Source organism: Pinus tabuliformis, chromosome 6 (assembly GCF_031772625.1).
Source record: "Pinus tabuliformis cultivar Carrire ecotype Pingquan chromosome 6, CPIR1, whole genome shotgun sequence".
NCBI classification, from domain to species: domain Eukaryota; kingdom Viridiplantae; phylum Streptophyta; class Pinopsida; order Pinales; family Pinaceae; genus Pinus; species Pinus tabuliformis.
Window position 1 is genome coordinate 101821121 of NC_142292.1, and position 17073 is coordinate 101838193.

Below are 17073 nucleotides of genomic sequence, written 5' to 3' on the forward strand. Positions count from 1 at the left end.
GCTCTACACAGCCTCTCTGGCTCTCTGCGTCACTCCTGTAGCCTCTGCGTGGATGATGTAGGCCCTTCTGGCTCTGCGTAGTCTCTGCTACTTTTGCGTGGCTCCCTCTGGCTCTGTGTCTGCCTCTCTTTGCTTCTGCGCTGGTCTCTCGGCACTGTCCCTGCCTCTCTGCCTCGTACTCACTGCCCCTCGCTGCAGCTGATCACTGATTCTATATCTCTTAGCAAACCCCGCTCTAGAGAATAGAATCATTGATCACTCTGGTGTATTCTCCAAGTGACCCTCAAGCCTCCTCTTATACTTTTCTCATTGACAAATCAACGACCGAGATTAAGTCCCTAATCGATGACTAAGATTAGATCTGGCTTGATCTATGTCTTTTGGACCATTCTAACACAGCTTTATATTAATTCACATTAATATTTTAATTTCGCTAAGTTTAGACATAGGGACTCCATTAAAAATATTAATTATTTCAATATCTCCCTGACTGTGTAGAATCTGCCCAAACCCTTTATGGGTATTGGAAATCTCATGTGCCCTAACCTCTCCACCAACTTTCGTGGCTAGAGCACATCCGATGCTACCCCAAATCAACACTCCCTCTTAGCGAGGACTGTGCTCTAGCAATATGCCTTAGTATCACCCTGATTATCTGACATCGGTCCCTGTGCTGATGCTAGGACTGCTAGGCCTGCTGCCTGGGCACCGTAGACCTGTTATCTGCACATGTCAAAGATCAAAGCCACAAAGCAACATGTTTTTCACAATGTCTGATGATCACCCATGCTTAATGTTAGCCCATAAACCAATAAAATATGCAATTTTTTTTTTATACATGCAATCTAATCTATCATGAGAAACATCATATGCAATTAGTTTTAATGCAAAAATCATCATGCAATTAGTTTTAATGCAAAAATCATCATGCAATGCATCCTACCCTAACATGCATATAGTGATGTTAGTACTAAGTGTTATCATAAAGCTAGTGCAACCAACATATCATTATGTCAATATACATATGCCTGCTAGTATGATTACTCATGTAGCAACCCCCAAATCAAATGTGGACATAGTCACATGGCAGATGAAGCGGGTGGGAGGCCAGAAAATATGATCTCCATTTGAGGTAGAGGGAGGTCCTAGGAGAAAGAAAATTGGTCATTGTAGAGGTCCAAGGCTCCCCTTCTAAGTAAAAGAAGGTGGAATGAATGATCCCTCTCGAGAACTCTGTGAAAATTTCTGAATCTACACATCAGAAATCCTACTACAATCACTAGTTTATCATCTCCTACTTGTTTTTACATTCAACAAGTTATTTAATTATTTAAACAGTGATGAAAAACATTACTACAGACTACACTAACATACATATCATAAATTGAAACAAATATGAGACAAACACACAAGGGACATCGTTATTTTTGGACAACATGACCCTGGAAAAACCCAATGCTGGAAAACCGATGCAGCATATGGAGGGATTGTATTGCTAAGCAAGCAGAATTTGAGTACAACAGGTTGCCTCTCACATCGACTAACCTTTTAGAGAAATATCGGCAGCAAGAAATACATACGAGGGTTTACCACGTTCTCTAAGTAAGAATTAATCCTTTGAATGGCTGACTCTGGCAAGAACTGCGAAAATCCCAGCACAATCTACTTTGTGTGGGCCAACATCTTGCCTCTGGAAGACTACGTCACTTCTTTGCTAGATCGATTTGCTCTCAGGAGCTTCGACTTCAACCCTCTCGGCTCAGAACATCGAACTCCCAGCAAAATCTTGAACTTCCAACGATTATCTTGCATTGCCATTGCAAGAACCCTCTTGGCCTACGTCAGCTTTGCGTGAGCCCTTTCCTGGGCTATGTATGCCTCTGCGCAGCCTCTCTGATGCTATGGCTGCGTCTCTACCTGGTACTCATTGGCTCGGAACTCCCTTCCGATCCAACTCTCTGCTACTGCCCCTCTCACTGCAACCCAGATCACCTATTCGATTTTCTCTGCCAACCTCGCCCCAAAAAAATCGAATTGACTAATCACTTGCTGTATCTCCAACTGACCCTCAAGCCTCCTCTTATACTTTTCATGTTGATGAATCAACGACCGAGATGAAGTCCCTAATCAATGGCTAAGATTAAAACAGACTTGATCCTCACCTCTTAGAAGCTTCTCCCCCATATTTTTATTAATACCCATTAATATTTTTATTTTCCTAAGTTTATAGTTAGGAAACCCATTAAAAATATTAATTATTTTAATCTCACAATCCGGGTGGAATTTGTCCAAACGATTTCTGGGTCTTGGAGGTCTTATGTATTTTAGCCCCTCCACAAAATTTTGGAGCTAGAGCACATACGATGCTACCCAAAATCAACACTCCCTCTTAGCGAGTAATGTGCTCTATCAATACTTCCTAATAGAAACATCACATTGATCCATGGCATCGGTCCTCTGTGCTGCTGATGCTTGGCCTCCAACCCTTCATCCACTGCCCTGTAGCATCCTGTACTACTAGCCATGACATTGTCACTGCTATATCTATATTACAACTCCCTCTCAATATGTTGCATCAAGCTGCCCATAACAATGCCACTGCTAATTGTTGCACTGCAACTCAGTTGCTGAGAACTGAAAAAGTCACCCAAAAACTGACATACTTGTCAGTCTGGATACCTCGTGATGCTAAAGCTACCTCTGCTGCTAATTTGTGTTTCCCCTCTGCTGCTACTGCGCTGCTGCAATCTTCTTTGTGCCTCCCGCATTGTTGCAACCTCCACTGTGCTGCTTTAGACTCTGGCACTCTAGCTCTGTCACTGTTGCTCCATCATCCCTCACACCAACCGACTCCCATCAATCTGCTACTGTTGTTAAGGGCTCCTGTAGCCGTATGTGATCCAAGAGTTTGGGAACCTCAAGGATCCTACCCCATTGTAGTCCTTCCGACTACAGATCTATGTCGCCCCACCGCTTCTCCAGAGGTGCATGAGCACTCATGGCACAATCCTCATCATCATCCTTGTCAGCTTTTGCTGGCGCAACCTTCGAGTTAGAAGCCTCTTCCTTGCCCTTCTTCCGGGGGCACTGAGTGGCAAAATGTCCTAGTTCACCACACCTGAAGCATCTGACCTTGGATATATCCTTTTTCTTCCTTTTCTGCTGCCCATGCTGTCTCGATGATGCGAGAGTTGCATCCTCCTCCTCCTCTTTCTTGACTCGGGCTCATTTGCCGCTACTTCATGCCTTGGTTAGCCTCTTGATCTCTTCCTGTCGAAGAGCTGCCCACATTTCCTCCCAATTGGGGAGAGAAGCTTTGCCCAAGATACTTTAGACAAATGTCTCCCAGTCTTCAGTGACTGCATTTAGGGTAGACTCCACGGAAGTCAACTGGTCTCAAATCCCTTGCAACCTGAGAAGGAAGGGATCGATCTCTTCTCCCTTCTACATCTAGTATTGTCTCAGCTAATTCTCCAATAGCATCTTCTGTTGAACGGAAGTCCCCTAGTACAAGGTGGTCAACGTTTCCCACATCTCCCTTGTTGTGTCCTTCTCAGCAATGTGTGGGACCACATGATCTTTGACCCTGTCTAGAATCATGCAATTAGCCTTCGTTTGGGCCTCCTCATACTTCTGCAACGGATCAGCGTCGACTATAATAACAACTAAGAATGGTTACAATAGGCACCTTGGTCGGAAAGCCTTCCTCAAGGCTAGGAAGGAGCCTTCTACCCAAAGGGTTCCTAAAGATCATATCTCGGGTGTGAACCTACCTTACATCCAAGGGACCACGGACAGGATTGCAAGGATTCTGAGGAAGTACGATGTGTCCACTTCTTTTCGGCCTCTCAACACTATCCGTGGCTCCCTCAGGTTTGTGAAAGACCCTATTGACCCGAAGGACATGAAGGGCGTCTATGTCATTCCCTGTTCCTGTGGGACCGCTTATATTGGTGAGACTGGTCGCTCTATCAATCAACGGATTAGCGAGCATTCGGCGGACTTAAGGCATGGTAGGACCAAGTCCTCAGCCCTGGCTGAGCACGCAGAGAAGACTATGCATCATGTATGTATAGAAAAGGCTCAAGTCATTGCCAAAGTAGCGCAGTTTCACCATCGCAAATTTAGAGAGGCCCTGGAGATTGAAAAAAGGCCGAACAATCTTAATAGGGATGATGGATGGAAGATTAGCAGTTGCTGGGTCCCAGCCTTGTCTTCCTAGCCTCCTCATTCCCCCTTTTGTTAGGCCTTATGGTCTCTATCTTCCATCTTCTTTAAGTGTGTTTTTGGCGAATTACTAACTCCTTTTATATTGGACTATTAAACCCTATTTTAAACCTTATTAATGATATAGGTGATAAAATGACCTTTATATCTAATAATAAATAAGAAATTATTAATTGATACTTTGATATGATTATATGATATACCCATAATAGTAAGTGAGTTTAAGTTAGTTATATTTTTGGATATTCTAATATTAATAAACATATATTTTAATTATATGTGACTAAATAATAAAGTTTAACAAGAATACTAAAATAAAAATATTGGAATTAGTATTTAATAAACATAAATTATTATTTTATTTTCATATAATTAATTAAATAATTTATTAAGTTATGTATTTACTTTAGTTAATAAACATATACTTTAGTTATGTATTTACCTAATATGACTAAATAATAAGGATTTAACAAGAATACTAATTTATAAATATTGGAATTATATATTATTTAGATTATTTAATAAACATAAATTATTTCTTGGGCCATTTTAATATAATTATTTTATTAGAGTTTACCTTTGGACCATTAGCTTTAATCAATTAATATTAAATTAATACTCAATTATTAATCAACATATACTTTAATTATGTATTTACCTAAAGAATAAAGATGTAAAAAATACTAATTTAATAATATTGAGATTATCAATTATATAGATGATTTTATTATTATTTTTATTTTCGAATGGGCCCTTTGATAGAATTAATTAAAATATTATATTAGAGTTTACCTTTAGACTTCTAGCTTTATACAATTATTATTAAATTAATACACAATTTACCTAATATAACAAATTTCTTAGAAAAGTAATAATTTAATACTAATTAACATTGAATGATATTATTTAATTATATAGGTTATAGGTTTTAGCAATATTAAAAATATAATTAGTGGTTTGACTAAGACCTTTGGTCATAATTAGCTGTTGGCATTATAGCCGTTGGGATCTCTGCACACTCTATTTAAGCCAGCTTAGCCAGATTGGCCTTCAACTTGTCCTGACGATGAACCACATTGGTTGGTTCGAACCGCGTAGACAAAAGATTGATTATGTGATTTTGCCGAAGATTTCATCTAAACAATATAATAACAACTACTTTCAAGGCATAGTCCTTGCAGCGATTCTTGTCTAAAACTGCCAGGATCCTAGCCTTGCAGATGACAAAATTGGATGCTCCATCTAATTTGTCCTCATCCCCCAGTCCACTAACTGCCATCTCTGCCCAACAAATATAGGACTGGTTCTCTTCTCCCTCTCCTGCTATTAATCCAACAGCACTCGGATCTGGATTTCTTCGGCACTAGAAATCCTCTAAGGAACAAGCTCCTCTAGACTCCCTCTGAGTCATGATTTCCTTCACAGAAATCCTTTGGCCAAATGTCGAATTAACCCTCTCCAATCCTCCTTTGTTGCTGCAACCCGGATCTAGATTTCTTTGGCCAAAAATTTGTCAAGGCAGTGACTCCCTCTACCTCCGCTTTGTCTCCATAGACACTATTCTGCACCAATAGCAATGACATCCCACCATCTCCATTGATCGAATCTACTCTGCTCCTCAAGTCCCGACAACTGAAAAATTTGAGCCTCTCAGGCTCTGTGCTGGCCTAGAGGGCTAACGCAGTCACTGCGTGAGCTCCTCTCAGGTACTGCGTCACCCTCTACAGGCTTGAAATGCTGACGCAGGCACTGCGTGAGCCTTTGTGTCACTTCTCAGGCTCTACGTCACTCCTTCAGCTGCTCCTCTGCCTCTGAAATAATGTTGTCACTCGGGACAGCTGCTTCTCTGCAACAAATTCACTGGATCTCTCGGTTGATGTCTTCAGTGTCCTATGATCTGCAATGCTCTGATACCATGTGAAAATCTTTGAATCTACACATTAGAATCCTACTGCAATCACTGGTTTATCATCTCCTACTTGTTTTTACATTCAACAAGTTATTTAATTATTTAAATAGTGATGAAAAACACTACTGCAGACTACACTGACATACATATCATAAACTAAAACAAATATGAGACAAACACACAAGGGACACCGTTATTTTTGGACAACACGTCCCCAGAAAAACCCAATGCGGGAAAATTGGTGCAACATATAAAGGGCTTGTATTATTAAGCAAGCAGAATCTGAGTACAACAGGTTACCTCTCACACTGTCTAACCTTTTAGAGAAATATTGTTAACAAGAAATACATACGAGGGTTTGCCTCATTCTGTAAGTAACAACTTATCCACTAAATGGCTGACTCTGACAAGCACTGCGAAAATCCTAGCGCAATCTGCTTTGTGTGGGCCAATGTCTTGCCTCTTGGAGACTGCGTCACTTCTCTGCTAAATTGATTTGCTCTCAGGAGCTTCGACTTCAGCCCTCTCGACTCAGAACATCGGACTCCCAGCAAAATCTCGAACTTCCGACGATTATCTCACACTTCCACTACAAGAACCCCCTTGGCCTGTGTCAACTCTGCTTGAGCCCCTTCCTGGGCTGCGTAGGCTTCTGTGCTGCCTCTCTGCTTGGTACTCATTGGCTCGGAACTCCCTTCCGATCCAACTCTCTGCTACTGCCCCTCTCACTGCAACTCAGATTACCTATTCGATTTTCTCAGCAAATCTCGCCCCAAAAAAATTGAATTGATTGATCACTTGGTGTATCTCCAATTGACCCTTAAGCCTCCTCTTATATTTTTCTTGTTGATGAATCAATGGTCGAGATTAAGTCCCTAATCAACAACTAAGATTAAAACTGACTTGATCCTCACCTCTTAAAAGCTTCTCACCCATATTTTTATTAATACCCTTAATATTTTTATTTTCCTATGTTTAGACTTAGGAACCCCATTAAAAATATTAATTATTTTAATAACTCACAATCCGGGTGGAATTTTTCCAAACGATTTCTGGGTCTTGTAGATCTTATGTATTCTAGCCCCTCCACAAAATTCCGAAGCTATAGCACATCCGATGCTACCCAAAATCAACAAACTCCTCATAACAATTACTTCTTGTAATATCATGCTTCGAGGATGTCACATGGTTGTGATGAGAGGGGAACAAATGGTGAGAGAAAGCAGGAGTGCACCGAATAGGTCTCTCAATGTGATGGTCACAACGGGGAGGGGAGGTTGGAGAGTGATCATAATCCTGAGGATAGATCAAAGGGGATAAAGTATATTCAATGAAGGGATTTTCCTTGAAACTATACTCAAGAGGGGGAAAAGGCTCACATTTACTTGAAATCATATGACCAAGGGTGTGGGAATCACTTGATGAGGACTCAAGATGATGACCAATAGGGAAAAGGGAGAAAGAAGTGTTGTAATCAACAGGCTGCGCTTTCCCAAAATCATAATCTAAAGGCTCAAGTGATTTGAACATAGAATCAGACTCAAGACAAGTGGGAGCCCTATCAATGTCCTTAGTACCAAAGATTAGGTCTCTTCTAAAAGGAAAATTGATCACTTCCAACTGCTCCTCTTTATGCAAAGGAAAATGAAGACTCTCCTTCCCAAGGGTATTAATTGGTATGTCATCATAATTAGTGCTTGAGGGGAAAGGAAGATCAGTTTCATCCTCATTTTCCTTGTTGGTGTCGTAAATAGGAGCACAATCAAATTGAGGACCAACAATTTCCCGTTTCTCCTTTTCAATGTGTAAATAATCTTCAATGTCATATTCCAAGGGGCTAATGGGATCATCTCTCTCAAGGTTTTCAAAAGAGGTTTCATCAGGAGTAATATCCTTGAGAAAGGTAAGGTTGGTCTCAATTTCTCTTTCCATAAATTCACCCTTCCTAGCACATGTGTCCTCAAAATCATCATTTTCATTATGTGGACCCAAGGAGGACTCATCTTCTTGCTCATTACCTAGATTCTTAATGTCTTGATGAAGCTCGATGAAGGCTTCCTCTTGGATGCTTAATGTAGGGTGTACTTGAAAATGTCTAAGAAAGCGATCAACGAACTCTTCAATAGATGAGATGCTTCTAGGTTTGTGATTTTGCAACCATGAGTTATGACCATAGACAAAACTAAAGAATAGCAACATAAGGACATCCTGGTGGACCACTTCCTCCTTTGAAGTGTGTGCATTAAATCTTTCCACATGGTCAATTGCAGAGGGTCACCATCAAAGATGGGTAACCAACGTACCATCCTTTCTATATGATTGGGATGTCTCGAGATGCTAGCAATGTGCAAAGCAGGAAATTTATGAAAGAATGACAACCTATTTGAGCTATACATGAAACATATGTAGGAGTCGCCAGGGTGAAATTAAAGATGCCTAGAAAATGCTTGCTTCACCCTACAAGCATCGACATTAAAGTTCAATGAAGAACTAAGGCTTCGTTCTTCCAATGGAGTCGCCAATAATGATATGTTAACATGTCATACGAGGAACAAAACACACGTCTAGTGTTCCCGACAACAGTGCCATAAATGTTACCACTCAAACCAACACGGGTCCTAGAGGGGTTCCTAAGAGGGAAATTGCTAGGTTAAGGGAAATTGTGGAGGCCTAGCCCACTGTCACCACAGCTAAGTCTCCTTGCTCTTTACAAAATTTCATCGATGGGAAGAGTCCCGGTAGTGTAGGGATTCACTTGTAAAGTATATGTCAATGGATAGGTGAGAAGTGACCCTAAAAACCCTTTCCCAAGGATGGAGTGAAGAATGGAGCTTGCTTGCTCTTTAAGCAAGGGACTTGGTCCACCAGGGATAAGGGGTGAGGATTGGAGGGTTGAGGGAGAAAGGATAGGCTTATGAACAAGTTTCTCAGTCCCTATAATCCTTGGGAAACTTGGATTCCCAAATGGTCCTTGAAAAATAGTCTTTATTGAGAAGTAGGACCACATGGGGCCAAGTGGACCCAGCCCAGGTTCGGGGATGGAATGTAGCAACAAATGATGTTCCTATCTTGGACAAGGTGAGGGGAAAGGACCAAGCAAGAATACTTTCTTTAAAATCCTAAATTGATCCTATTGAGGTCTTGCCTTGGGGATGCCTAGGCACGATTCAATCTTAGAGCTAGGGCTTGAGATTCTCGAAGATTCCACCATTAGAATTGCCTCAAATTTGGACAAGAGGGAGGTGACCCACCAGCATAGTAGCCTATAGGAGATCAAATTTTTTCCTTGGGTCAACTCCTGGAAAATTGATGCCCTAGGTGACCTAATGGGGCTAGACTTGGGGAAAAAGGGGGAAAATGTTAAAAGAGGGTTGAAATGATCACCCTTTTTGAGGGATTAGTGCCTAGTTCACTTAGGTATATGGAGTCAAGGATAATGATGAGTAAGAACATGGTGGCGTGATCAAGGAGGCCCAGAAAGTCAACTTTGTCCAATGTTGAGAGAAAGAAAAAAAAAGTGACCTTCAAGCATTTATACTTCAAAAAAATGATGAAAGTTTCTCGAGATAAATAAATCTCTAGGACATTTCATTTCTATAACATTGGTCCATACATTAAATTAGCTAAAACATGCTCAATTCCACAATTTGATAATGCAACAACTAGCCCTAATTTTAGCAGTATGCAGCAACAAGAATAATAACATCAAAATTTACTTACAATGTTATAGAGTATATCCAACTAGCATTTCGTTTGCTCAATAAAGCTCCAAGGCAAGAGAAATAACCTAAGTCCATACATCAAAATTCATCCATCTCCAAAAATATCCACCAAGGAAAAGTGCGAAAATTCTCTATGATTAGAGAGATCCCAAGTAAAGTGATGATACAAATGAATGTATCTAACATCTATATATACCTCCTAAGGAATTTGAATTAGTCTATGGGCCTACATTAGACCCTAATGATAAAATAATGTGCAAATAAAACCCCTATAGGTGACAAGCCCACCAATCAAGCTGACAAATGTAAAAATAAGCCTCACAAAGGGCCAGCTAATAATATGTGCATGTCGTAGGGCCCTCCAAAGGCTCAATAATATCCTGAAGTGCCATATTGAGGAATAAATTCCTCGGAATATGATGGACAAGGGGGTGGCCCCTTGTTCTCCAAGTAGTAGACCTGTGGTGCTCCCAACAGGTATGAGGGCACATAGATGACCCCATGGGTCTCCATATGGATTGGAGATAGTCAACAAGGGTACAAGTGGTGGAATGAATGTTGCCATGACATCGTACAAGTCTTGGGACACCTGTTAAGAGTGTGGGGCTCCTGTGGGGGTTTGCTGGGCATAATGTACCAAGCATATCATTATCATCCCAAAAGTCGATTGCTGGTTTCTCTGAGCATCCATGAAGATCCCTGGAGTGTTGTCTGTTATCGTGGAGGCCCATGGCTCTCTATGCACACCCGACATGTGCCAATGTAGACCTCTAGGTGTTAGGATCCCATATAGGGAAACCAAACCCAAATGGAAACCACCTGCAATCCTGCATAAGATCCAATGCGTCCCCTAGGCTTCTAGTACAACCAGTCATTAAAATAATCGGGTAAAAAGCTTACAAATCATGGATAACAACGTGGGCACTTCATAATGGCATGCCCTTCCATAGTGGGCTTTGGCATGTGCTAGTGTCTCCAAGCTCCAAAGGGGGTTAGCCATGTACCTTATTAGGTGGTTTCAGCCCTTAAAGGGGATAGTATGTCCAAGGTACATCCCTCTAATGGGGGTGACAAGTGACAAATAAGTGGAATGGAATAGGGACTGAGAGGGGCAATCATGGGCCACATAGTGGGGCATAGGGGTAACTAGATAAGGGGAACCCCACACTTGGGTATGTAATGTATAGGAGGGAGCAATCATGGTACAAGAGGTGCCCCAGCCTTGATTTTCCACCCTTCTTCATATACTTTTTTCCTTTTATGAATTTTCTTTAGTTAACTGCTCAGGGCTCAAAGGACAAGAGCGTGATGTGTAAGATATAGCAGCGATTACCCCCTTTTAGGTAGGGTGTTTCATTGCCCTCCAGGGGTTGGGACAATCATGGGTTCCTGAATGATAAAGGAGGCTCATCTAGGGCCTATGGAACTAGGGTGATTGCCAATGATTGGGGTAGAGCTCATGTAATGGCTTTTGCCCATGCGCTAATTATTTTTGTCCCGGCCATCTTTTGCATTTTCTGTGCAATTTCCTGTTAAATGTGGCCATTTATGCTTTTCGCTTTTTGTTTGAATTGCTTCAACCTCTGGGGCATCATTCCTGGCCTGACCGAAGGTGTGGGCAAAGGGATAGGGAGAGCCCTATGTGGACCCAAAATGGGAATGTGGACCCAGGTGGGAGAAAAGATGAATGCGGATATAATGAGTGAAAGGGAATAATATGTGCAGATAAAGGAGTGGGACCATGCACCCAAAGTCAGGGTTTACCAAGTATTACCACCCTAGAACCAAATGGTCAGTAAAGGAGATCCCACGGGACTAGGATCCAAGGGTAACAACCAAAAGAGATCAAGGGGACATGAGCTCAAACTAAGCCCACTCCTTCTGCGCCCCCATCAATGCATACCCAGAAGTATCTGTGATAAGTAAACCCAATACTCAATTACCAAATGACAAGACATACCTTTGGATTCAAGAGGCCCACCATCAAACATATGATCAATACATGTGGGTGAGGGACCACATGGCTGGCTCAGGTGGCAGAGAAATGGCACAACGAGCTAGTAGGAGGCATCAAAGTGATGTTGGCTGCTGGTTGAGGCTCATCATGGACAAAAGTTTCTCCTAGAGATATCACCCACGAAGTGGTGGGTAGCAAGCCCCTAGAAGCAAAATGTTATGGAAACAAGGCTAATTTGGGCCGAAAGCAGTGTTTTAGTAGTGTTTCCAAATCAGGAAATGCCACCCAGGCATTTCGGCGACGTTTCAGTGGCGTTTCGACAAAGTTTCAGCGTTGCAAGTATTGGTATGGCATGAAACGTAGAGTTCCTAGACGTTTCGTGCAACATAGATTCCTGGTAAGGTAAAAGAACAAGTTTAGAGTCAAGATTGGTCAATCATCAAGATCACCCCTTTATCCATACTAAATGCCCTAAACATTAAGTAAAAGCACCTGGTTGCAAAATGATCAAAGTACTTGATGAGTGGTAGCCCACCCTCATTCAAGAGGAATGCCAAATGGTGAGAAATGTAATCATTGGTGCAAATAGTGGACAAATTGGCATATTATCATCATCATCAAGCAAATGTGTTGGGTTGCTAGTTGGCTGGCTATCCAAAATAGGAGAAAACGTTTTCTCCCATGAGGTTACCCATTTTGGTGGGTAATAGGAGGTATGGGAGGCCAACAATATGATGTAGTCAAATGCCCTTACAAGCAACCTATAATAATCACATGTAGGCTCGCACAAGTGAAGCACTCCACTCCAAGTATACACATGTCAATCTCCAAGGTGATGTTGTACACAGTAAGGGCTCTAAGATGACGTAGCTACACAAGTTGTGTCCACAACCCTTTACCACGAACCCATGTGGACTCCATTGCTTCTCCCAAGCCATGTAATTCACTGAGTTCACTCCCTTTGTATGAGCATTGTCACTCTAGGCATCCTTGAGCCAACTCTAGGCCTCCATATAGGAATCCAAGCTACCCTATGTTATCTAGCCCCTAATGCCCTCCTCCAAGATAGACAATGCTCCTCCTCAACATGGTATTCTTCAAGCAAGTGAACCTCTCCATGTGGCTATCGTGAAGGATGTCCCCAAGCTGTCGAGAGAAATCCAATGCCCTAGGGAGGAATGTCAAGCAAGCACCCAACTAAGTATATAGAGATATGCACACCTCACAAGCACTATTGTATGGAAAATAATTATGATGAGACTATCCTTGATTTATCAATCTGAACACCATCATAATCACAGGTTTGATGTAATATATATAGATGGAAGATTTAATTGTTGTTATATATGGTCAACTTCTAACTATAGTTAATTATTGTCAAAGTTTAACAGCAGCCTATTGTGACCAAACACAGAGTTTCTAACCATGGGTTAATCATGGTCAAGGGTGAGTAGGTTTATATAGATATGTTTGCATTTTGGAAGAATACTTGTGTTTTTCCCTTATGTTATAGTAGAATATATTTAATTGACTTTCTAATAAAATTCTAGGTGTTGTTATAGGCTGGTATGTAGAATAGTGCAGGTCATAGGACGCATTTTCTTTTGTACAAAATTACATTATTTCTTTAACGGTAAATTAATTGTATGGCTAATTTTTATGATATTTTGATATGCCTGACCTTTTTCTTTTGCAACTTGAATGTAGCATGGACGAAATTGATAAAGCATATAGGGAAGCACTCAATGGCCATCCTTCAACAACACCTTTGATTGAGATGACAATACCTTCAGTTTTAGACAAAACCATCTCTCCTCCAGGTGACAGTAGACTTCTGTAAATATTTTCCCATGTATAAATATCTCTTATGATGTCTACATCATCAATAGCTTGAATTATCTTGTCTGTTTCATTTACTTTGTTATAATATGATATTCAACAATGCATTACATTTTTGCACATTTCTCTGCTGACAGGGAAGCACGTTATTAATCTTTTCATTCAATATACACCATATAAACTCCAAGAGGGTGATTGGCAAGACACAACTATCAGAGTACGTTTATTTATTTTCATCATAAGGCAGAATTTTCTATTTTGATACTTTATGGATTTATGTTCGAAATTAATGATATATTGTTCTCTCGAAAGCGGATGTAATTAAACTAATTCTCATAAGCAAGCTTGAGAACTATTATAAGTATGCATTATGTTGTAGCCAATTCCCATTTTAGTTAAATCCTAGAATGGATTTGACCTGTTAACATTTGAAGGTTCCTCAAGGTTCAGTATTTATAGAAGCATATTTTTGCCTGATGCAGGATGCATTTTCTCAACAATGTTTCAACTTAATTGATGAATATGCTCCTGGTTTTAGTTCATCAATTGTTGGCTACGATATGTTAGCACCTCCAGACCTTGAAACGGTGTTTGGACTTACAGGTAATATATATATTTAGAAAATTTGAGATGGTGTTGTGCTCCTGATTATTATGTAATTGCTTTCTTTTCACCTAATTGTTATATATTTCCTTTCTTTTTAAGAATATGGAAAAACGATCACTTTCTGTCTGTCTAGCTTGTGTTTGGATATGGGCTGGCTTGATCATCTGATCTCCGCACCAGGAGAACCTAATCATTACTGTAGCTCATTTGCACGTACTAAAATGAAAACATTTTTTACAAAGATAACTCAGTAGTACTACAGTCAAGAAATTCTGACACTGTATGATATGGTGTCAGTTACTTATTTGTATATTAACATTTACAGGTGGTAACATCTTCCATGGTGCAATGGGGTTGGATTCTCTCTTTCTCCTACGACCAATTAAAGGGTGGTACGTATGTTTATGTCTATATTCCATGAAAACATGTAAAAAAACTATTAATGTGTGTTTAGGCATTGTAAGATGAAAGTTTTGACTCCATAACGTCGGAAGTTGTTGAAACTTGAAATGCAGGTCAGGATACAGCACTCCTTTGAAAGGACTCTATCTTTGTGGAGCTGGTTCACATCCAGGAGGTGGTGTGATGGGTGCAGCTGGTCGAAATGCTGCTCAAGTTGTTCTTCGAGATAAAAAGGAAAAACTTTGAAGAGTGAGTTTTTCCACAAAAGAATAGCTAATGGCAGTACCAATCTACCGAATTGTTTTTAACTAATGATCTTGAAGCTTAATGTAAGTATATTTTAAGATATTGAGCTTATAATTCTAGCGTACAGAAATGGTTTTATAAGCATCTGCTTTATATTCCTCTCTACAAGTATGCCATCCTCCTTTTGTGTTTGCAGTGACTCTGTTGTCATCCGATTTTGTATTTTTAAAGAAGGCTGTCTATTCTTAGAATAGACCTTTCTTCTTTCTTCTTAGAATGTTAGATGAAATGAAAAAGCTTTTGATTATCATCGACACCATTTCTTACACTTTCATTTCTCATCAATCAAGGAAAAGGACAAAGAAACAGTCTCACTTGGCTTTGATGGCAAAGATGCCAAATAAAATTACAACGTACTCGTATTTATAACTCCTAATCAAAGTTCCTGTTTAGCGGTAAGTAGAGTCATCAATAATATACTTAGGTTTTTATCAATTCAATTGATTTAGATAATCATAGTGATTTTATGAGCCGCAAATGGGGATTACCCATGGCCAGTCAATATGGTCATTGATCTTTTAATGGAGTTGTCTTTAGTGTGATTTTTTGGAAGCTTTTACGGTGGGTTTTTCCAGTGTAATTTCTCTAAATTCCGGCGGGAATTTATTGATGGGTAACCCTGTGCAATTGAAGTGCCCCAGGGGTTTTCAGGGTGCTGAATCCATATATACAGTAAAAAAAACTAGTTTAAATAACACAAATCAAGATTTCACCTCAAATTTTTCCATTGGATTCCGACACCGGAAAGTCCAAAAAATCGCACTAAAGGCAACTCTTTAATGAAGAGGTACACAATTCAAATCTCATTGAACCCTTCTCCCCAAGTTAAATTGGGTTATCGTATTGTGTGTAATGTGTAGTTGTGGCTCAAAGCCCTGCTTATCCTAAAGATGGATTTTTGTGAGACATAATATGGGACTTTATTCTATAAATGCTCACTTGATTAGAATATGTTTCCTAATTTTCGAGTAGCAATAAAAACTCTTTTCTTGTGAGTTTATCATTAAGTGCAAATTAAACAACTCATCTATTTCCAAAGATCTAATAGACCTGTTGTTTGCTGTAAACAAACTCCCAGACTCCCATAGAGAAGCTAATTTTAATTTCTGGTTTTGGATCCCTTGATGGCCTTTGCATTAATATAGTTGCGGATGCTTATTTGAAAGTGTCTTTTTCGTAATAGTAAAAAATAATAATATAGTATAAGGTCACAACCTAGCCAAACATGAAACTGATGTATGAGACCTCTTTGTTAGTGGTACAATAGACCCTATCCATGCAATGATTTCACTACTTGGTCTACAAAGGTGTACATACCCTACTCTCTCTTGGTATAAACTAATGATTTTTGGTAACATATACATCCTGAAATATTTTTCTACACCATTATATTATTTTTCTGTAATATAGTTTATATTCAATGCATTCAATTATTAGTTATTCCATTTATACCACATCTCATTGCTTGAATTTCCATTTTCAGAAGTTAAAATAGTTTACACCATAGGTAGTATGAAATCATAATGTGTTCTACTAATAATCCACTACACATAAAGCTTGTCAGCTATGCCATTCTAGTATGTATTTGGCAATGTAACAGATTATTGCTATGTTAGACGGTCCTTAACTTGGTGGCATGATGTGTCATGTGGATGATGTATTCACTATTCATTGGATGCAGGTGTCACTATTCTCAATGGATTTCAGTCTCAAGAGGTTTGATATGTCACATGGTGTTTATGATGTATTCAATGTGACTTTTATGCACATGGTGTTCTTTTACATTCTTTAACATAGAGGTTATGTCAATGATGTAGTGTTACATAATGCACATCACCTCTTATTCTTGATAGTCTTCAGCTTAGTTGTTCAATATGTCTCATGGCACTACATGATGCATTCACTGCGATTTATACAAATGCCAATTCAATGTTTCATACAACACATCATTATGTTTAATGCAATCGACACCCACTATTTAAACAATATAATGTAGAATGCAAATTTTAGTTGTAACAATGGGCCATTCAATAGACCATGAAATCACTTGCAAATTATTGATAGTAAGTAAGATCAAACATTAGGCTTGTTTTCCATACCTCTCA

The 17073-nt window shown here is 39.8% G+C and overlaps 1 protein-coding gene across 3 annotated transcripts in view; it reads left to right on the forward strand.

Annotated features, from left to right (window-relative positions):
• LOC149257456 (FAD/NAD(P)-binding oxidoreductase family protein) overlaps positions 1-16799 on the forward strand; it is a 398477-nt gene extending 381678 nt beyond the window's left edge. For 2 of the 3 annotated variants that reach the window (XM_089414323.1, XM_089414317.1), the window contains 5 exons: positions 13523-13635; positions 13792-13871; positions 14137-14257; positions 14586-14652; positions 14776-15218. In XM_089414323.1, the coding sequence (XP_089270449.1) occupies positions 13523-13635; positions 13792-13871; positions 14137-14257; positions 14586-14652; positions 14776-14908 (514 nt within the window). In that variant the 3' untranslated portion in view covers positions 14909-15218. Of the gene's footprint in view, positions 1-13522; positions 13636-13791; positions 13872-14136; positions 14258-14585; positions 14653-14775; positions 15219-16649 lie in introns of those variants that run through there. The other variant, XM_089414320.1, reaches the window with a different exon arrangement.
• The last annotated feature ends 274 nt before the right edge of the window (positions 16800-17073 follow it).